The 23,610-nt window shown below is 39.5% G+C and overlaps 1 protein-coding gene across 3 annotated transcripts in view; it reads left to right on the top strand.

Annotated features, from left to right (window-relative positions):
- The window catches only part of EEA1 (early endosome antigen 1), a 124,527-nt gene that overhangs the window by 21,556 nt on the left and 79,361 nt on the right, over nt 1-23,610 (top strand). For 2 of the 3 annotated variants that reach the window (XM_018047620.1, XM_018047619.1), the window contains exons 2-3: nt 13,987-14,079; nt 21,405-21,530. In XM_018047620.1, coding sequence (XP_017903109.1) covers nt 13,987-14,079; nt 21,405-21,530 — 219 coding nt within the window. The remainder of the gene's footprint in view (nt 1-13,986; nt 14,080-21,404; nt 21,531-23,610) is intronic. The other variant, XM_018047621.1, reaches the window with a different exon arrangement.

Below are 23,610 nucleotides of genomic sequence, written 5' to 3'. Positions count from 1 at the left end.
GTTGCTAAGTTGTGTCCAACTCTTTGTGACAGCCCCTTCATTCTTCCTGCAATGGCAATAAGAGGGAATAAAACAAACAAAAAAGAAACAAAAAACTAGGAAATAAAAAATGTACCCCAGACAAATGGTAAATGCAAAATCAGACAAATAAAAATAAAACCAAAGGAACATACCCACCCCCCCACACCCCGCCACAGACAGACATACACACAGACGTACATACACAGCAACAAAACCAAAACAATCCAAAGACAAAATGTAAGAGTGACCTGGTGAGCAAGTGAAACCAAAAATATCAACCAATTAAAAACAAAACCAACTAAAACACAAAACAGCAAACAAGACCAGAACAGAGTGCTAACTGTGGAATAAAGCAAAGAAGACAAACTAACAGGTGTAGTGGAAAACATAAGAAGACAGAAAGCAGAAAGTTCAATAGAAGTCTATAAAAAAGGTTCATATAATTAACAACAAAAAAGAAAAAACGAAAACCCCCACAGAACCGCAGAAAGCCAGCATAGAAGTATGTAAAGGAAATAAAAGTGTGACTAAGAATAAAGTTCTCAAATGTTTAGAGATAATAATAAAAACAACCAGAGCAACAGAGAGGAGAAAAATCCAGAACAAGCTACAGAATAAATAAAAACCTAAGAATAATAGTAAAGGTTTTTCAGGTGTCAGCTGTTAGCGTCGTTCCCCGCCCCCGCCCCGTGAACTCAGCGTGCCTCTCTCCACCTAGCTAGCAGGCCCTCTGATACTAGGGCAGGGCTGGTCTGTAGACCTCCTCTGGGGACAGCTCAGACTAATCTGGCCCTGCTTCTGCATGTTCTTGCCTCCAGTGTCCACAGCTGCCAGATATAAGGTGTTTTCTTTCTACTGAGTCCCCCTGCCCCCACTCTTTCCCCAGTGTGTAGCCCTTTATACGCTGAGCGACTTCATGTTCACTTTTCACTTTCATGCATTGGAGAAGGAAATGGCAACCCGCTCCAGTGTTCTTGCCTGGAGAATCCCAGGGACGGGGGAGCCTGGTGGGCTGCCGTCTATGGGGTTGCACAGTTGGACATGACCGAAGTGATTTAGCAGCAGCAGCAGATACAAGTAAGGTACATTTATTGCAGTGGACACTTTGGTGTGGGACATAGATCCCCTATCAGGATAGAGGCACATTCTTTTAATTGCTTGGAATCATGGCCTCCTCATCCAAGTTTCTGTCCCCTTCCTGGAAGCAGCCTACATTTCATCCCTGGTAGATGAAAGGATGCAAAGAATCATCCTCTTGTCTTTGTTGGAGACTAGTGTGAAGGGTCATTCCAGCTGTAGGACTCATAGTAGGGTTACTGAGACTGCTTACCACTGTGTTACAGCAGCGCTGTTCAGCTTCTCGCTTGGGCCAGTCGCGCTGCCTCTGCCCGCACAAGTGTTCCTGAGAGCTCGTTCCGATAAACCCGCTTGCAGATTTCCATCTCAGGCTGTTTCCTTGGGAACCTGAATTACAAGTCATCTGCTATCTGGATAGTCTTTCTCAGGGAGTTTTGCATTATAACAGATGATACTACTCAGGATGGATTTTAATTTTATGAATTTTGTGTTCTACTTCTTTGAAACTGACATTCTAGGTATCTTCTATAACAAGAATTCATAGCCAGTAGATTAGAATTTTTATTAGATTCTGGAATTTTACATAGTAGTTCTTCAGCACATTCTGGAATTTTTAAGATGGCCAACAGGTTCTTTAGGAAATTTTATTATTTCCCTTTCCTAGTTCTCTCAGGAGTGTTTTAGACTTAAACAATGAAAGTGGTTCGCGATGGGTGGTAGGAAGGCAGTGGGAGTGTGGGCTGTGATTGGGGTGGAGGCAGCACTGTGGCCCCAGCACCCCAGGAGTCCCAAGAGACAAGGAGGGGGCCTGTGTGGACCCTTGACGCCCCGCGTGTGTGCCCTGGTGGAGCTGCTGCAGGTGCACGTCTTTTACTCATGGCTTTATATTTTCAGAGCTTCCAAAAAAGCCTGCTAATTTACCTCACCTTAAAACTCAGTGGGCAAGGTCTGTATTTCACTGGTATGATTATTTGGCCGCAGTGTTTGTTCCCCCTCTGGGAACTCCAGACAGGAGTAGTTATGCTATGAGTGGATGTTATGAGTTATGGTACGAGTGGATGCTTTGGCTGATTTTACTCAACAGGCATTACAAGATTCTCAAAAAGCTATTTCAGCTCTTAATGCTAAACAAGGACAAATTAGAAAGGTGGTCTTACAAAACAGATTGGCTTTAGATATTCTGACAGCTGCACGAGGAGGAACTTGTGCCATTATTCAAACCCAATGCTGTACATATATACCTGATACAAGCACTAATGTTACTCATTTTGCTAAACATATGAACAAGATGATTGAGGCTGTGGATACTCCTGAAGCTTCAGTTGCCTCACTTTGGGAGATGTTAACTAGTTCCCCATGGTGGAAAACTATCTTAATTACAATAATTCTGATTGTTCTATTTTTGCTGTTTGCTCCCTGCATCTGTAACTGTGTAATTGGATTTGTTTCTTGTCACATGAAAGCTTTTAAGTTACAAATGGTTGTCGAAGCTCCTACGAGTGCCACAGCCTCCTCCAACTATTACTTGGGGCCCCTGGATCAGAGACCCTCAATATGAGGATTAGGAGACTATGTTGCTCAACAATTTAGGGACCACGCCCCTAAACAGCAGGAAGTATTTATGGAATGAAAATGACGCCCCTTTCCCTTGGCAACATAATTCTCCTAAAAGAAAAGGGGGGAATGAGAGAGTCATTTCCTAGGCAGGTTGAGAAGAAGTCTAGGGGTCCCTAAGGAGAGAAGGGTCTGGAATTCTCAAGGAGGAAGAAAGGACAAACTTTTTTTCCCCCTCTACATTCCTTAAGATTATATAACAACAATGTATCCTGCTGGAGGACAGTCTCTGGATGAAACTTTCTGGCTAATCCTGTTATTTTAAAATGTAAATTATGGGAGTAGGTGTGGTGAGGTCTTTACAACCTTCAGACGTTCTTTTGATTCATTGGAGAGTATATAACTCCACTTGCTAACATTAGCAAGAGGATACTCTTTCTGCCCCTTTCTGATGCCTATGTCAGAAGCTTTCTCTCTCTCCTTTTAGTTCAGTTCAGTCACTCAGTCACGTCTGACTCTTTGCGACCCCATGAATCGCAGCACGCCAGGCCTCCCTGTCCATCACCAGCTCCCGGAGTTCACTCAGACTCACATCCATCGAGTCAGTGATGCCATCCAGTCATCTCATCCTCTGTTGTCCCGTTCTCCTCCTGCCCTCAATCCCTTCCAGCATCCGAGTCTTTTCCAGTGAGTCAACTCTTCGCATGAGGTGGCCAAAGTACTGGAGTTTCAGCTTTAGCATCATTCCTTCCAAAGAAATTCCAGGGTTGATCTCCTTCAGAATGGACTTGTTGGATCTCCTTGCAGTCCAAGGGACTCTCAAGAGTCTTCTCCAACACCACAGTTCAAAAGCATCAATTCTTTGGCACTCAGCTTTCTTCACAGTCCAGCTCTCACATCCATACATGACCACTCTCTTCTTTATACTTTAATAAAACTTTATTACACAAAAGCTCTGAGCGATCAAGCCTTGTCTCTGGCCCCGGATTGAATTCTTCTCCAGAGGCCAAGAATCCCGGCGCCTTTTTGTGGTTCAGCAACAACCTTTCACGGATAGGTAGCAAATGCCTAAAAAAAAAAAAAAAAAGGTCTCTTTTTAGAACTAGACTATGAATTCTTATTTTGATATATTTTTTGGTCTGTCCATATTTATTGAATCAAGACCATATTTATTGAATCAAGCAAGTCTAAACTTGCTTAAAATATGTAGATCAGTTTTAATTATATGTTAGATATTTAAAAACTGTTTGATATTAAAGTCTTTCATTTCACTTAGTATCAAGTTAATTGTTTGATGTTTGTAAACCCAATTTAGTTACAAGTAACTTAATTTGTAATTAGTTTTGATATTCTCTCTTATTGACTTGGCTACTTTTTTTCCTGACTTGACTGCTTTCATGTAACTATTAATAACTAGTAACTAAATGTTAGAGTTTTGAAAGTATCTACAAGAAAGCTAAAGTATATATAAAGATTGGAAATATATTTGACCTTGTTTCTATGGGCATGCTTTTAAGTTAGCCAGTTTAGGGCCCATGTGAACCATGGAATGAGAATTTTGGAGCTAGAAGGACCCATAATCTTGTCCTATACCTATAATTTGTCATTGAAGAAGTTGAGATTAGAGAAATTAAGTGTCTTGATGGATACTTAATCTCAAGAGAGATGGCCAAGAAATATTTGCAATAGTAAGGGTATCCAAGTTAGGACTTGGAAACCTAAGGTTTAATTGTAACTCTGTCATTAGATAGTGTAGTGATTTCAGGTAAGCCAGCTCTAGTTACTTTCTGGAACTTTGTTTCCTCATCTACAGAGTGTTACAGTTGGAATGTGATTTCTGAGATGTTTTATAGCTTTTAAATCTTGATTCTAGGTCTTTTTTTTTTAGGAGCAGTGCTCTAATGTAAGTGTCTATTTTTCATACAGTTCATGGAATTCTCAAGGTATGAATACTGAAATGGTTTGCTGTTCCCATCTCCAGTAGACCACATTTTGTCAGAGTTCTCTACCATGACCCATCTGTCTTGAGTGGCCCTACGCTTGTAGTTTCATTGAGTTAGACAAGGCTGTGGTCCATGTGATCAGTTTGATGATGACTGTAGCCGTGAAATTAAAAGACACTTGCTCCTTGGAAGAAAAGCTATGACCAACCTAGACAGCATATTAAAAAGCAGAGACATTACTTTGCCTACAAAGGTCCATCTAGTCAAAGCTGTGGTTTTTCCAGTAGTCATGTATGGATGTGAGAGTTGGACTATAAAGAAAGCTGAGCGTGGAATAATTGATGCTTTTGAACTGTGGTGTTGGGGAAGACTCTTGAGAGTCCCTTGGAAAGCAAGGAGTTCAAACCAGTCCATCCTAAAGGAAATCAGTCCTGAATGTTCCCTGGAAGGGCTGATGCTTGAAGCTGAAACTCCAATACTTTGGCTACCTGATGCAAAGAACTGACTCATTGGAAAAGATCCTGATGCTGGGAAAGATTGTAGGCAGAGGATGAGATGGTTGGATGGCATCACTGAGTCGTTGGACATGAGTTTGAGCAAGCTCTGGGAGTTGGTGATGGACAGGGAAACCTGGCGTGCTGCAGTCCATGGGGTCGCAAAGAGTCAGATAAGATTGATGACAGAACTGAAGTATCTACTGTTAACAGTAGATCTGACAAATGCCAGGTGCTGATTTACACATCTTCCATGTGCTATTTCATTTAATCCTCACAACAGTTCCACAAGGCTGACATTATTAGTTCTACTTTGCAAGTGGGAATTTGGGACTTTACAGAGCTTCCAAGTAGGTAAACTGGAAGTTGCATGTACGTCTGTGTGACTCTAACTACTATATTCTGAATCAGTATTCCTAGATTTAGATGCAGTTTTGTTTTTGGAACACTTGACATGCTATGCTGAAAGCAAGAGCCAATTGTATTTAGACAGGGCTTCCCTGGCGGCTCAGATGGTAACGAGTCTACCTGCCATGCAGGACACTGTGAGTGGATCCTGGATCGGGAAGGTCCCCTGGAGAAGGGAGTGGCCTCCCGCTCCAGAACTCTTGCCTGGAGAACCCCATGGCCAGAGGAGCTGGCGGGCTATCCGTGGGGCCACACAGTCGGGCGCGGCTGCACAGTGGATGCTCGCTACTGTCATGATTGTCACCCTGCTTTCTGGCACACTGTATTTATTGTTTTAAAGTTCTATAGCACTAGGTTAGACAGGGGGACTTAGGATGCAGAAGTGTATTGTGTGCTGGCACTCTAGAAATTTTGGAGTGGGCTGGAATAAGGTGCAACAAGGGAGATAAAGCCTCTTAGAGACCACTTACAAACATTGAATTGGGATTGCTCTCAATTCAGCATTAATAACTGAATAACATAGATGACTATTTGCATGCTTATTAAAGTTGTTGATGACTCTAGGTTAGGTGGAATTGCTTACATTTAAAAGAATAGGACTTGTTTTCAGTTGAAAGCTGGTATAAATGAATTAGGATTAAATGTGGTATATATGTAAAGAAGCTTCCTATTGTACATGGATTTATGATGGATAGAACAGTATCAGTGGAGTCATATGGCGGGTCAAGGCCATATTGCAAAAGTCCTTCTACATCAGGATTTGGTACAGATCAGGATATATTCAATTTTAAGAAGAAGGTATAGAAATGAGAAGGAACTCAGAGGATGAAAAGTAAAGTAATTACAAAGATGAGTTGTAAGACAAGTTTAAAGGCATTAGAGTTACAGTGGAGATGAGAGCAAAGAGTAGTAGTGATCATTTTCAAGGCTGAAGTTTGAGAGCAAGCAGGAAAGGACTTAAGAGACAAATTTAATGGGAAGCTTGAGGCAAACAGGAGTTAAGGATTAGTAGCATAGAAGCTATAAAGTGAGAAGTAGAAGGTCCTTCCAGTAATCATTCCTAGTAGCTTCTTGTATATTTTTCCACAAAGTTTTAGTGCATTTATACGTTAACGTTATGCAGTATGATCATACTCTTCTAAGAGTTTGATTTCTTTTTGTCCAGTTAATATATTTTGGAGAGCTTTCAGTATCAGCACTTTCAGAACTGCCTCTTTTATTATTTATTTTTAATAAATACATTATATTTTATTATATGGCTTACTAAAGTTTAATCATTTCTCTGTTGAAGGACATTTAGTTTGTTTCCAGTTTTGCTGACACGTAACACTGCAGTAGACATGCTTGTATACGTACATGCTTGTATACAAGATCATTCAATGAAATTGTCGACTAGGTAATTTCCTAGCGGTGAGTCAAAGAGTATATACAGTTTTGGATTTAGTTACACTTCCCCAGTGGCTGAGTGGTAAAAAAATTCTGCCTGCTGTGCAGCAGACATAGGCTTGATCCCTGGGTTGGAAAGACCCCTGGAGAAGTAAATGCAACCCACTCCAACCCACTCTGCCTGGGAAATCCCATGGACAGAGGATGAGGTCTCAAAAGAGTTGGACATGACTTTATGACTAAACAGCAACACTCCCAACACAAGCAGTATTTGAGAGTGATGGTTTTCCAACACTCCACAAAAGAGTATTGTCAAAGAGAAAAAAAAAATCTTGATTTTTACCCAGATGCCCTGAAAACTAGAGTAGCAGTTTAGTTCTAGTCTTTTGTTTAAATTCAGTTCAGTTCAGTTGCTCAGTCGTGTCCGACTCTTTGCGACCCCGTGGACCACAGCACGCCAGGCCTCCCTGTCCTCCCAGAGTTTACTCAAACTCATCTCCATTGAGTCAGTGATGCTATCCAAACATCTCATCCTCTGATGTCCCCTTCTCCTTCTGCCTTTAAACTTTCCCAGCATCAGGGTCTTTTCAAGTGAGTCAGCTCTTCGCATCAGGTGGCCAAGGTATTGGAGTTTCAGCTTCAACATCAGTCCTTCCAGTGAACACTCAGGACTGGTTTCCTTTAGGATGGACTGATTGGATCTCCTTGCAGTCCAAGAGAATCTCAAGAGTTTTGTTTAACTTAGAAAGTTAAAAAAAGAATCTATGGAAAAGAGAATAATGTAAATCTTGGAGGAGTTATGTTAATTATTTCTAATGTACGAGAAGTATTGTGTAGTAAACTCAGGTGGATGCTTTTATTGTGTCCTTACTAGGAAATTTGATAAATACCTCAGTCTTACAGGGCTCTCATCCTCAAAAAGATTCCTTTTCTTTTGTGGAGACGATACAGCACTATATCTGTTGTGTCTAATTGTATCTGTTGTGATGCTCTTTAGTTGTGAAGTGTGTCTGATTCTTCTCGACCTCATGAACTGTAACCCACCAGGCTCCTCTGTCCATGGGATTTTCCAGGCAAGAATACTGGAGTAGGTTGCCATGCCCTTTTCCAAATTCTATCTGTTGCTGCACAATAAACCATCTCCAAGCTTTGGCTTAAACCCAACTGCCGGGGTCCAGCCCCAGTGGATCCAGGGAATTCGAAGTGGGGACGGTGTTGGCGAGGAAAAACTTGTTTATTTAATTAGAAATATAAAGAGATTAAGAGGAAATAGTATAGTAGGAAATTTTAGTGGAGAAAAGAGGCTGAATAACTTGGTTTACGTGGAAAGCCAATAATGTTCCAGACAAGGAGCTTGCACCATCTACGTTAGGCCACCGGCGTCTGTTTGAATATCGGAGGGTGCCCCGCCTTCGGCTCTCTCTCTTACAGATCTTAGAAGCCGGGGCAAGTAAGTAGACATGGTGAGCCTCCACGCCCTAGATGGGAATTCAGCCTGAAATTAGAGTAAAGAGGAGACATGGGGGAAACCAGTCCTTCCAATGACTGGCCCAGCCACTGTTGTCTAGAAAGGCCTTTTATACCTTTTTGATTGTACATAGAGATCAATGGGTAATACAAAATTATGCAGCGTTAGCAGCCCAGACTCTTATCAAAACCAGGCTTTTCTCTCCACATACCTAGTTGTATACACAAGTCTTAGGTGATTTACATCATCTTCCGGCCAAAAGGGCCAATTAATGTTTTACAGACTTTTTTTCTCATAAGAGTTTGTCAACCAGAAGACTTATTTGTGTTGTTCTTCTCAAAGTCTGGTGCCACTCTCAGAAGACACTAAATAAAGTTACATTCTTACATAGCAAAGATACAGCAATTTATAACAAGTAAAAGGAGTACAGTGATTTATAACAAAAGATAAGTAATTAACTCAAAAGTCTAGTGTTGCTAACATCAAAAGTATTATATATCTTTTTCCATATCCTGTTTATGTTGATTAACATCCTCCCAGGTGCCTAAAAGATGAAGAATATGGAGGCCTGGCAGCAATCATTGAGTCAACAGTGAAATCTGTCACCAGTATGATTTTTGGCTCTTTAGAAAAGGCTCTGTATCTTTAAGATGTTTTTAAGCTTTGTGCCTCTCGCGGTTGGGGGGCTGCAAGCAATTCACAAGCTGTAAGAGGTTGGGGGAACCTGTTAGGCAAGCTAGAGAGTTATCAGAGGGGGTTTTAAGCCGAGCCATTCTTTTGCAGGAGACTGAAGCCCTGAATTAACTTTTTCCAGAGAGTGTCAGAAAAGTAGAAAAGTACGATACAATAAGGCAGGCATATTCTTATTTTTCGGGGGGTACATGCTCTGGAAATACCAGGGGGAAAACCTGAGGCCTGATTCGCCTTGCCCGTCAAGGCCTCTGCCGCATGACCTTGTCATGGGTGGGATTCCTCACGCTGGCTCCCGGCACCCAACACATTTTATTTGCTCTATATTCTGTAGATCAACAGTTGGGGCTAGGTTAAGCAGAATGATCCTTCTGCTGGTCCCTCTTCAGTTCAGTTCAGTTCAGTCACTCAGTCGTGTCCGACTCTTAGCAACCCCATGAATTGCAGCACTCCAGGACTCCCAGTCCATCACCAACTCCTGGAGTTCACTCAGACTCATGTCCATCGAGTCAGTGATGCCATTCAGCCATCTCATACTCTGTCGTCCCGTTCTCCTCTTGCCCCCAATGCCTCCCAGCATCAGAGTCTTTTCCAATGAGTCAACACTTCGCATGAGGTGGCCAAAGTACTGGAGTAATTTAGCATCATTCCTTCCAAAGAAATCCCAGGGCTGATCTCCTTTAGAATGGACTAGTTGCATCTGCTTGCAGTCCAAGGGACTCTCAAGAGTCTTCTCCAACACCACAGTTCAAAAGCATCAATTCTTCGGCGCTCAGCTTTCTTCACAGTCCAAGTCTCACATCCATACATGACCACTGGAAAAACCATAGCCTTGACTAGACGGACCTTTGTTGGCAAAGTAATGTCTCTGCTTTTGAATATGCTGTCTAGGTTGGTCATAACTTTCCTTCCAAGGAGTAAGCGTCCTTTAATTTCATGGCTGCAGTCACCATCTGCAGTAATTTTGGAGACCCCCAAAATAAAGTCTGATACAGTTTCTACTGTTTCCCCATCTATTTCCCATGAAATGATGGCACCAGATGCCATGATCTTCGTTTTCTGAATGTTGAGCTTTAAGCCAACTTTTTCACTCTCCTCTTTCACTTTCATCAAGAGGCTTTTTAGTTCCTTTTCACTTTCTGCCATAAGGGTGGTGTCATCTGCGTATTTGAGGTTATTGATATTTCTCCTGGCATTCTTGATTCCAGCTTGTGTTTCTTCCAGCCCAGTGTTTCTCATGATGTATTCTGCATATAAGTTAAATAAGCAGGGTGACAATATACAGCCTTGATGTATTCCCTTTTCCTATTTGGAACCAGTTTGTTGCTCCATGTTCAGTTCTAACTGTTGCTTCCTGACCTGCATATAGGCTTCTCAAGAGGCAGGTCAGCTGGTCTGGTATTCCCATCTCTTACTAATACAGCTTTGATTAGGATGATACTCTAACATAGTCTGTGTCAGATTGCCAGTAGTATTCATTGGGTCACATGCGTCCAAAGTTAGCCTGGGCTTATGTGGTGATAGAGGAGTTTCCAGCAATGAGTGAACAAATCCCACTGTGCACTCTACTTGTGCCTTATTTGCTAGACTGCCATGAGGCAAGGCAAATCTCATGGCCAGAGCCCGTGTGGGAGAGGATTATGCATGAGAATTACAAGGGCATTAAAAAGTAGGTGTGATTTATTGACGGTCATTAACTGTACTGGTTTACCCCCACTTTCTTCTTCCTTGTATTATGAGTGTTACAGAAGTATCAATAAGAACTATAATAGTTTAAAGGACAGAAGAATTTCTTATCTAGGGAAAAGCTTTATGATATCACAAGTTGGAAAGACTGATTTCATCAATAGTTGCAAACTTGATTGTCTAGATATTTATTTCTTCTACATATAATAGCTGATATTTTTCTGTAAAGAACTTTTCAGTTTAAACCCGGACTGTTTGGTTGCCAGGAACATCAGTGTATACTAGATGGTCAGGATACATGCTTAATTATTTTTCTTTAATTATGAATTTTCAGAATAAGAGTTGATACTCTAATAGTGATCACTGAGTGTCTTTTTAGTTTGAACTCATGGATTTTTTAATACGAATCCTCGTGAACTCAAGAATTTATATATATTTAGTGGGTTTCAGTTACTTGAAGCCATTGTGATTTTTTGACGTGCACCTTGTCCCAGCTTTACCTAGTGGAAGTGCATTTAAGTTGGCTTTGTCATTTTGACAGGACCCTGTTAAGTATTTGATAACTTACTTCCTTTATAGCACAATGTGTCCCAGATTCATCTAATAAGATTTCTCCTCCAGGCTGGACTCATCCATTTCTCTAGAGTCCTGCTTCCTTTTAATGGGAAATGCTATTTAAGTACCACTGTCTGGGCACTTAGGGTACTTATTGCTTCTGTGTTGTCATTGCTTTTAAGCGTTGAAGATAAGAACTAGGATATACATGCATACACAGAGAGATATTTAAAAAGCAAAAAGAGAGAGGAAAAAAATAAAAAGCAAAACAACATGAGGTCAAATTAAATATTATAAAATATTTTCCCTTCTTTGAGTTTATATTTTAAAATTTTATACTGAATGTCTTGGCTCTTAACCTTGACATAATTATTTTTATCTAAAATATATGTCTGATAATTTTAATAATACTATCATTGCTATTAATAAACTTACAGTTCTTTTTGTTATTGTACTATAGCTCACTAAGGCTATATAGTCAAAACACTGTTCTTAAAACACTTGAAATAGTTCTCTGTGTGACTATACCATTAGCTTGAGATTCAGTTAGTTTTAAAATTTAAAAATTGTGGCAACATAAAGTTTAGCACTTTTATCATTTTAAAGTGTACAGTTTAGTGGAATTAAGTGCAGTCATATTGTTGTGCAACCATTACACCTATCTCCAGAATTGCTTTTACCATTCCCAAACTGAAACTCTCTACCATTATTCCCACTACCCTAGCCTCTGGTACTCATTATTTTACTTTCTGTCTCTGTGAATTTGATTATTCTAGGTACTCATATTAGTAGAGTCATACATATTGGTCCTTTTATTTCTGGCTTATTTCATTTAGCCTAATGCTTCCTGCTAAAAGCTCAACATTCAGAAAACTAAGATCATGGCATCTGGTCCCATCACTTCATGGCAAATAGATGGGGAAACAGTGGAAACAGTGGCTGACTTTATTTTCTGGGGCTCCAAAATCACTGCAGATGGTGATTGCAGCCATGAAATTAAAAGACACTTACTCCTTGGAAGGAAAGTTATGACCAACCTAAATAGCATATTCAAAAGCAGAGATACTACTTAGTTCCTCTCTTCCCTAACCTTAACAGCCAATCACTAAGTTAATTCAATCACCTACACAAATTTTAATCTATCCTTTTTTCATCTTTGTCATTAACTCAGTTCAGGATGTCATCATCTCTTTCCTGGACTATTAAAGAAACTTAATTTAACACCCTGTATCTCCACACCACATTTCTGATTTCCCAAAAGACCTCAAATGAGCCACCAAGGGAGACTTGGTAGCTTTAGAGTACAGTTTGAAACCAGGGAGCATGATACCTCCAGCTTTTTTCTTCTTTTTCAGGGTTATTTTGACTGTTGTATATTAGGTATATCAGTGGTCTCTCCTAGTCTAGAGGGAGTGGCCTTATTTAGGAGATGTCCTATGGGTCTCAGAAGCACAATCCTGCCTGGCCACCAGAGCCGGGTGCTTAAGGGGAGTCTCCTATGCATGCAGCTGGTGGGGCCACAGTTGCAGTGAGGGTGCTGGTGGGCGGAGCGGTTGCTCGGCCAGCTGTGAGACCCAGCCGAGGTGCAGTGTTCTCCCACTGGTGCCGATAGGCTGGGTGGAGGATTCCCGTATGGTGCCTGCCAGTGTTCGTGTAGCAAGGCAGCCTGAGATCACATAAATGGCTCCTTCCAGTGACTCAGACCCTGTGGAGTGTTCCAGCTAGTTCCTTTCTCTATAGCAGATGTTTCCAGGTGAGTAGGTGAGTTCCCTCACCTATGGTCCGTACACTTTTCTTTTTTCCATGTTAGTGGTTTTATTTACCTCTTCAGTTAGCTGTGGCTTTTTTTTCTTTTCCCTTTGAATCTGTGTGGTCCATGCACTTTTCAGTCTGGTGTTTTTGCCCTGGTTTTCAGGTCAAGTCAATCGGTATGCAAGTCCTTTCAGAGCAGGTTTTCTATTCCCTGTAGTCCTGTAGTTTTCCTGTCTTTTGCCTGATGTTTTAGGAGGTTTCCAGTTCCCTTAAGGTCATACCTAAGTATAATGAGTAATAATGTTGCAGGAGGAAAAAAGACCTTTAACCCTCCAAACTGTATCTTTGATGGTGGAATGTTAAATATTGGAGACAGACTGGTAATGGTTGGCATGGTGGTAGGTAGGTGGGTGACTAGATAATGTGACCCATGTTGCTCTTTTTAGCTCCTCTCAAATCATTGTAGTTCAGTTGATATAGTGGAGAGCAATGCAAGAGAAATTAGAATTACAGTGTTTTGGTTCTATTTCTTTCTGATTTTTATTAACAGTACAATTTTGAGAAGTCCCTTAGTTGCTTTGAATCTGTTTTCTCATCTATAGATAAAACATTTTCCCTGCATCTCTCAGAGATGTCATTATGATTAATTAAGATACTCTGTGAAAGTGAGGTGAAGATGATAAAGCACAATTAAAATAGAAGGTTTATAAAGGTGAACTTTTTATTAATTTAAAAAGACTAAACCTGAGAGAATGCAGACAGAGATACTGATACAGTATTAGGTTCAGTCTTCAATAAAGGATAGCTTCTAGTGCAGTTTGTTGTTGTTATCGAGAGGACATGTCCTTTTCTGTGTAAGGCTAGCCCTGATTACTATTTAGTTATTATATAGCTTATGAGTATATTGTTGACATTTCCTTTGATTTTCCCCCTCTTTCTGCTTGTGTTTCAGACTCCTGGGAGAGTTGGCTCTCAAGGTTCAGACTTAGATTCATCAGCAGCTCCTGTAAACACAGTGGATGTCAATCATGAAAGCTCTTCAGAGGTATGAGAAGATTAAGTATTATTTAAGGAAAAACAGCAAATGTTTGGAGTAACATTTGGTAATTTAAACTTTTGTAGCAAAAGATCTCATAAATCTTACTTACGAATTGGATCTACACTGTAGGTAGATAATAGTGCTTTGTTGTGAGACTGCAAAAGTGTATATTAAGACTAAAAAATAATATTGACAGTTTATATTTAATATTAAAGTCATCTCAACTTAGTGAAGATTTAAAAATCTGTTTGTAAAGAATTACCAATTAGTAAGTACTTATGTGTTTGTACTGTCATGAACAACTAAGCTAATGAAAAATTAGATAAGCTATGATACTTATACATTATTTGTCTTCATTTATAATTTTTAAGAATGTTTATGTTTGATAGCTTCTTAAAAATTAATGGAGAAAGTCTAAAAAAATAACTCATTTTTTGAGAAGTCAGCCATAGAAGTTACTTTATTACTATCATTATTTTTAACGAATAATATACGCTCATTATAGAAAAAGGTTAGGTGAGAGAAGAACATAAAAACCGTCCATAACTCTGCCCCTGAGAGACGAACACACTCACGTTTCTGATCTGACAGTTTTTGTCAGTTGCCTTTTTCTGGGCCCAGCTGTGCCACCTAGCCAGCTCCCTGTTCCCTGCTCTTCCCCATCTCTTGGTTGGTGAGTCTTCTGTGTGTATGTTTCTGTGTATGTCTTTTACCATTCATCTCTCTATTTTATCTCTTTTTGCCCATCTGTCTTTCACGTATGTGTTTATTAACCATAAGATCTAACAAGACTGAGTGAGAAGAAAGGGATCAGTTGAACTGTATAAAGAGCAAGTTTGAGGAAAACATTCCAAACTGTGTTTTTGATAAGCTCAAAAAGCTCAGCTGTAACCCTGGAAACGAATTTAGTAATAATTGCTGACCCCATTCAGACCAGACGCAAAAAGTCTGCAGTGGTAATGAGCAGTGCCTGGTGATGCCGCTGTATTTTCGTGTTAGTGTTCCTTTTCTACTGTGATAGTTGTACTCTCTTTCGTCCCCAAACCTTTCGTGTGTCTCAACTTCTTCCCGCCTTCTCTCAGTCACCTTCTATCCCTCTGAGAGAAAAGGAATCATTAGAAGAGTGTTCTCATTTTGTCACTAAAACTATGCTTTAGTCTCTAGTCTCTTTATTTCTTCAGTATATGGAAGACAGGTCTCTTCCTGTCAAATTTCAGTCCTTTCTCTTGTGCTTTGGATTCCATTCTTTCTCACATTCTCAGCTTATCTCTTTTCCTGCAACTTTGGTTTTTACCTGTGACTTAAATTTTTCCCATCAACATCCAAATACTGTTCTAGAGGTGGCTCTAACCTGGAACTCTGTTACTAAGTTCCGTACTTGAAATTTTTCATATTACCAACAAGTGTAAATTCCATGTACTAACCTAATTGAGAGCTATTAGTGATTATGAATTCTCAGGTTATTTTTCCCATTTGCCCAGTGCTCAGGTGTTAACTGGTTAAGGTTTCAGTTGAAATCTCTCACTGTGTCTCTCAATTTCTCTTTTTCTCTTAATTTTTCCATTTTACCCTGAGGTTGGCTTCCCACTTTGAACAAATTCTAGGTTTTAACATTGTGCCCTTAGCGACCATCTAAATGGAATTTGAAATACCATGGTCTCCAGGATTTTAAAGAAATAGTCAGAAATAAAACAGTGCCCTGGTTTGGTACTCACTTATATCATATTTTATATATTATTATACATCATGATATATAAAATAGTATCTACATACAGGCTATTATAACAAAAGTACTGAGAGGCTTAAACAATAAACATTTCTCACAGTTCTGGAGGCTGGGATGTTCAAAGGTCTGGCAGATTCTAGGTCTGATGGGGTTTGCTTCCTGGATAAAGAAGGCCATCCTCACATGGTAGAAGGGGCAAGAGAACTCTCTGGGGTCTCTTTTATAAGGATACCTATTCCATTCATTAGGAGTCCACCCTCATGACTTAATCTTATCACATTGGAGGTTAAGATTTCAACATAAGAATTTTTAGGGTATACAGACATTCAGTCTGTAATAGATATACATTATGGATAATACATAATATAATGTGATATCTTATATCATTTGTTCTCATTAGGACAATTGTTTAGGCTATTTCGTATATCACATTGCCAAAGCATATTCTTTGTTTACTCTTTATCTCTTTCTAATCTGACTTCCATCCTTAGTACATGCTGAAGGCACTTGGTAATGACCAGCAAATAACACATCAGATTTTCAGTTTCCTGCTCAAGTGGCTAGAGAAGACTTTTCTTAGGGCTTTTTTAGTAAGTGTCCACTGAAGTGTTCAGATTGCTGGCTTTGCCAGCACACAGTCCAGAATATATGAAGTGAAAAGAAAACTCAGAGTTCTCACCACTGTCTCAATCCTTGGCCCCTGAGACCTTAACTGGTCTGCCTTCTTCTCTTTACCTTTCAGCTTTTTATTTTTCTTGTGTTTTATATAATGCCTAGAGAGTTCAGCTGTACTTGGCAGGAAGAATAAAGAAATGTAGCTGTTTCATTTTGTCTGGAACTGAAAATCCAACCATTTTGAGAATTGGAGTATTTATCTTTATATTTTAATGAATTGTAAGAGTTCTTTATCCTTTTATCAATGTTTTGATTGCCTCCTACTCGTTCCATTGGTGAGGGAAGGATTCCTGTTCTAGACCTATGGGGATGGCTCAGCACATAATCAGACAAATGAGATCAGCGTAGATTGGTATATATACTCACAGCCCAGGGGAAGAGGACACTGCGTGCCATGCAGGGCCACATGGGAATTGCGTTTGGGAACAAAATCAATAATCAGGGGCTGGGACAGGCAGGCATTCTGGTGTCAGGTGTATGGTATGGTATCAGGGAGGTAAGGCCCCTCCACCCCATCCCATTCCTCCAGGAGATGTGATTGGCTTATTTGAGTAATTCCAGGGGCTGGCAGGGAGCTGAAACCTGCTGCTTAGGGATAAGCAGGCCTTGTGAAGAGGAGAAGCTGTTTGGATAGAGGACCTTATCTGTGGGAACAGAGTGGCGAGGGAACTTGCAGTTTAGGGCATCTGAAGCCCTTCTAGCTTGACTAGTTGTCAAAGCAGTGTGCATTGGGCCTTAATTTTAGGCCTTACACCACAATCAGAAATATGTGATGTGTATATTTTCTTCTCAGTCTGTGGCTTGTTTTTCATTTTGTTAATGGTGTCTGTCAAAGAGAAATAGTTTTGTCAGCCTTTTCTTTTATGGCTTTTGCTTTTTGGGTACTACAGAATTTTTGGCCTACTTCAAGGTTGCAAAACTATCCTGTGCTGGCTTCTGGTTAAAAAGAAATCAAGCTACTTGGAGATATTGTACAAGACAGGGAATATAGTCAATATTTTATAATAACTATACATGGACTATAACTTTTAAAAATTGTGAATCACTATGTTGTAACCTATAACTTACAATATTATATATCAACTACATTTCATTTTAAAAAAGACTGAAAGATTAAAAAATCTTTTAGCTTGTACATTTCAGTCTTTGACTTATTTTAAATTATTGTGTATGGTCTGAATTGTGGTTGAGCTTCATTCCTTCCATGTGGATATGGAAACCACATGTTTCTATATCCTTGTTGTAGTAACCATTTGCTGAAAATGTTACTTTTTCCACTTGAATTGAATTTTCACTTTTGTGGAAAATCTGTTGACCTTATATGTGTGGTTATGTTATTCTCTCTGATCCAGGCATAATGAACTGATTTTGAGGTATGCCAAGTTATTTCTTATCTTTGAACTTTTGTGTGTACTAATCTCTATGCCTTACTGGTCTTGCTTTTTCTTGGTTAACATCTGATTATCCTTCAAGTCTCATTGCAGATAATTGCTTTTTCCTGTCAACTTTCCTTGACTCTGATGTGAGACAGATGCTTCTTCCATGTGCTTTTGTGGAAAAATATTGCCTATCCTTTTGGTGAAAGTGAAGTCTCAGTTGTGTCTGACTCTTCACGACCCCATACACTGTAGCCTGCCAGGCTCCTCTGTCCATGGGATTTTCCAGGCAAGAGTACTGGAGTGGATTGTCTTTTCCTTCTCCAGGGGCTCTTCCCAACCCAGGGCTCGAACCTGGGTTCTCCTGCATTGTAGACAGACACTTTACCATCTGAGCCACCAGGGAAGTCCTCTACCCATCCTTTTGGTAATGACTATTATTGTGAGATTCATTTGTCGAATATTTATCGAAGCCAGACACTGTTCTTGATGCTGGAGTATGGTGTGAGTGAAAAAACCTTTATCCTGATGGAATTTAGATTCCACTGGGTGGAAACAGGCAAAACCTAAAACATACAGAGGGAGACAGTTGGTGTTACTGAGAAAAATAAAGCAAGGAAAAGGGAATAGAAAGTGTTTTGGGTGGATGCAATTTCAAATAGAATTGTCAGGGAAGACATCTCTGAGAAGGGGATAGCTCAGAAAGAACTGGATGAAGTGAGGAGATGAATCATGTGGCTTTCTGGAGCAAGCATGTTGCAGGCATGTGGAACAGGTTTTTGAGGTGAGGGCATGCCTGCCATGCTGAAAAACAGCCGAGAGGCTAGTGGCTCCAGCACAGTGAGTGGAGGGAGGTTGGGTTAGCGAGTTAATGAGGCCCACTTGATGTTAGGCCATAGAGGCTTTTGTACAGACTTTAGTGTTTTACTCTTGCTGAAATAGAAGTCGTTGGAAGGTTTGGATCAGGGAAATGACAAAAGTTACCTACATTTTCACAGGGGTAAGGATAGAAGCAGAGACTGTTGGAAGGCTTCTGCAGTGATCCATATACACTTTGAGGGTGGTTTGGATCAGGGCAGTAACGATGGAGAGAGATCCTCAGGTTCTCAATATATTTTGAAGGAATTGTGTTGGCCAAAAAGTTCATTCAGGTTTTCCATAAGAACTGAATGAGCTTTTTAGCCAATCCAATAGTTCTAATAGGATTTTCTGATTAGTGAGGTATGAAGTGTATTTTCTTTTGCAACTTTTTTAAGAAGTCTATAAGCTTATTAAGGATGAGGTCTTTGCTTTATTTTACCATTGTGTTCTCACTACCATAGCATAATGATGTAGTAACCACATCCAGTAAATACTTTTTGAATGAATGATTGAATGACAATATGTGGAAACTTACAGTGAAGAAATAAGTAAAGTGTGGCAGGCAGCATAAAGATACTATGGTTAAAAAATCCCCACATTGCATTGTTCTTTAAAAAAAAGGATTGTTCTGTAGTTTTAGTACCTGGGACGGTGATTTCCAGGAAGACATCCCTTTCATCAGTAAAAAGAAAAAAAAGTGAATTCATGTTACTTATTTTCATCTGCTGGCTGATCTCCTTTAAGGGTTGTCAACAAAAGGAACAATGATATTAAATAATAGCTATCATTCATTGAAGGTTTTCTTTGTATCAGATGCTGTGATAAGGACTTAGCATATATTACCTTATTAATTCTCCTGACATTTCCCATATGAAGTAGGTGTTATATTTATCTCATTTAATGGATGAGGAAATTGAAGGTCATATAAACTACTATGAGTAGTAGCTTAGGATTCAAGGATTCAAGCCCAAAACCAGCTCTTAACTGCTAACCTGTCTTGTGTCTCACTTTGGAATCTTGTTTGTAGTCTTTCTTCCTTGCTGTGATCCTAAGTGACATTAAGGACTCAGGGAACACCTTAGCCTCTCAGTTCTTAATGTTATCAATGCCAGTGATATTTATTACTTTTCTGGTTCCTCAAGGCCATGGCAGTGACTCCAATTTTCTTATCAGACAGAACAGTTTTATCTGGCATGTTGAAATCCTATCTCTGCATACCTTACATCAACTGCCTGTCCTATCAAAAACTTTCTCATAGTCATACTTCTTAACTTCTCTGGTCTTGTTGATTATTTTAGATTTTTAATTTCTATTTTTTTCTTATAGTCTATTATCCTTTCTTGTCTTCATTTCATTTACTCTCTAACCATACATCTAACGACAGTTAATATTTGTTGAGCACTAAATCCTGTGGGCGGAGGAGCCTGGTGGGCTGCAGTCCATGGGGTCGCTGAGGGTTGGAGACGATGGAGCGACTTCACTTTCACTTTTCACTTTCATGCACTAGAGAAGGAAATGGCAACCCACTCCAGTGTTTTTGCCTGGAGAATCTCATGGACGGAAAAGCCTGGTAGGCTACAGTCCATGGGGTCGCGAAGAGTCGGACACGACTGAGCGACCTCGCTTTCACTTTTCATTTTCCTGCATTGGAGAAGGAAATGGCAACCCACTCCAGTGTTCTTGCCTGGAGAATCCCAGGGACGGCGGAGCCTGGTGGGCTGCCGTCTATGGGGTCTCACAGAGTTGGACACGACTGAAGTGACTTAGCAGCAGCAGCAGCAGCAGCAGTATAATTTCTCAGGCAAGGAATACACTGTAGAATACACTCTAGATGAATAGATGCTAATATTAGCTCCATTTTATAGGTGAGGAAACTGACATTTAGCAAAGTAAAGTGATTTTTAAAAAGTCACATAGTCAGTATTGGTTGAGACTGAAACCCATATCTGGTTTTGACACCAAAATTCATGACATAACTTTTGTAGCCTGTTGTCCTTCACCACTGTCTTCATTTAATTTACTTTCTCCCTGACGCTCTCAAATTCTTTATTCTCTTATCCTTTTATTGTTCCTCTCTGACAAAACTGCAAACCATAGATCAGTGTAACAGCCCATATTTTAAAAGACAGATATTGTTAGGTATGGGGAGTTTGGGAGAGTGTTTTAAAACGATTTTACTTAGCTCATAAAATTAGAAGAGGGGGTCACCTGCTAGGAATTGTGGGTGTGGGCAAGAATGGGATCTTTAGCTTGTAGAATATGGTCAAGACTGAAAATTGCTTTCATTATAAGAACTTTTTGTTGAGAACATTATCTTACATAAAAATATTTGTTAAAAATGCCAATCATTTCTTGATCCAAATAACAGCTAGTTTGCCAATACTAGCTCTCTCACATAAATAAGGACAAAGTATCATAAACAAAATGAATAATAAGATTCCAACAAAAGCAACTGTTTACTACAATAAAGTTGACCAATGGGAATTTATAGCATTAAGGATGGAAACTAATTTCAGAGTCCTACTTTGGATAGCAGTCTTTCACCCTTTGTACAGTTACTACTTGAAGGTTTCCCTTCCATATACTAAAAAGAGATATACTAATTATTTTCCTGGTTGTCTATTTTCATTGTCTCTGTTTTGTTTCATAAATAACTTTTTGTGTATATCGTCCTAAAAGTTGTTATTTCACAGGGTTTCATCTGTCCGTTATGTATGAAAAGATGTATAACTGCTATTGATTTGTCGGAGCATTACCAGAAAGTGCACGCTGAAAATGAGACAAGAGGACAGGAACTTCTTAATGACTCCAGTGTTACTGTGGGTCCTGAATATTTTGTTTTAGCAGCTTGGTTATGGGTTGCTCAAAACAGCTTTGTTTTTCCTTGCCTCGGTGTTGCTTAACTTTTTGTGCTACATGGGAGTATGGATTGCTTTCATTATGCATGCTCTGAGAAGGTTCAATAAGGAAAAGATGCTCTTGGGGAGTTGGCTTGGCTGTTCTGACTGTTTGCAGCTGTCTTTCTGTGAATCCGTAAAATACATAAAAGTTTAAGCTTATTTTTGCATAAATTTTGCCGTGAAATTTGAAATATAAAGTGAATGTTTTTTATTTCAACTTTTGTAAGTTATATCTTTATTGTATAGTTAATGTTTTCTTAATGAATGTATTAAAGTGCTTTCAGTTAAGATGCTTTACTCTTAAAGAAAAAGAGGACCTTGCATGTGAACTGTTACTGTCTTTACTTGGGAAAATACACAGCATTATATACAGCAGATCCAGACTCTGGGTCTACCTCTGTTTCAGTCTTTTCCCCAGACCTGTTGGAAGTTACAGAATGGTATACGCTTGTCATCAATAGTGGCTCACTCAGATGTTTCCCTGTAGTGCGTGAGGCTGGTGCGAATCGAAGGCTGGGAGTGGGAGCCAGTGATGGGAAGTGTTGCCCATTTTTAGGCTGGAAAAAGTTTTTCAGATGACCTTGATGTACTTCCTTTGAAAAGCATGACAGTATTCTAAAAACAAAGAAACATAGCTTTTAAAAAATTTCTTTTACAAATCTTAGAAGGAATCTTTATTTATCATGAAAGATAAAAAAATCAAGATTTTTTGCTATGAAGTAGTGATGTATAAGAAAATGATCTCACCAAACCTTCACTTAACATATTAATGGGGTACCTCTAATGTGCCAGGTATTTTGGTAGATAAAGGAGATAAAAAGGTAAAGAAGATATGATCTCTATGCCAGAGAGTTTTTATTGTAGATATTTGCAAAAAGAGTGTAATGTATGATTCAGCTTGAGGGGAACCGCAGGAAAACTTGAGGGGGGAGCAGCTGAGCCAGACGCTCTCTAGTGTGGTAGGAAAATGAGTACACGTAGGCAGACACCAGCTAAACTGCAGAAGCAAAGCGGCCAGAGAGGCATGGAGGATTCTTGGAACTCTGCCTAGTATTTTACCAGTTGTCTTTCTTCCAGAGCATACGGGTTAATTTTTCTTCATGGGTTAGCCAGAATCAGAAGTGACTGTTTACCTATGTGTCACTTAAATAAGAACTTTCCTTTTAACTGAAAGAATACTTAATTCAATAGGGTATCATAAATGTCAAGTTAAGCTAAGTTCTTTGCTACAGTAGATTTGAGAAAGGATTTAGAGATAACTGAAACTAAGAGTAAGGAATTTAATGCTTTTAATCTTAAGTCAGCTGTGTGTGTGTGTGTGTGTGTGTGTGTGTGTGTGTGTGTGTGTGTGTGAGGGAGAGAGACAGGGAGAGAGTTGGCGAGATGTTTGGAATGATTAAGGGAAATAAATATAGCTGGCTATTTCAGTTTTTTATTGTTGCTGTTTTAGTGTTTGTAAGTTATCTAGCAACCTCAATTCCCATGAAGTTTAGGAAAAATAAATAGAGGAGTTTCTTAATATCCAGAATTAGTATCACAAAGTCCATGAACTAAAGATCATGTACTTTATTCACAGGACATCTTTCAGATACTCATTCTGAGTTTATTTTATGTACTTTAAAGTGAGTGATGTGGTTTTAATAAACTTTTCCCTCTTAATCTAGCCTTCCCATCCATGTCAGGCTAGGATTACTAGTCTGGCTTTGTGAGCAGAACATACCTTTGTTTTCCAAATACAGCATGGCTGTTTTATACCTCTTCTGTACCTTTGTTCATGCTTCTCTATTTGCCTTTATTTTCTGACAAGTAAATTCCTGTTTAGATCTATTTCTAGCGACTCATATAGACATATGTCAACATATACACATACACACATATGTATGTGTGTCTGTGGATTTTGGGGGCAGTATTAACTGCTTAATAGGCAGATTTGGATACTTACCTTGTATTCCTATAGTTCTTTATATATACGTCTGTTATACCATTGCCTGATAATGTC

The sequence above is a fragment of the Capra hircus genome, chromosome 5, assembly GCF_001704415.2.
Source record: "Capra hircus breed San Clemente chromosome 5, ASM170441v1, whole genome shotgun sequence".
NCBI lineage: Eukaryota > Metazoa > Chordata > Mammalia > Artiodactyla > Bovidae > Capra > Capra hircus.
Note: the sequence above shows the minus strand (reverse complement) of the source record. Positions and strands in the feature narration are given on the sequence as shown.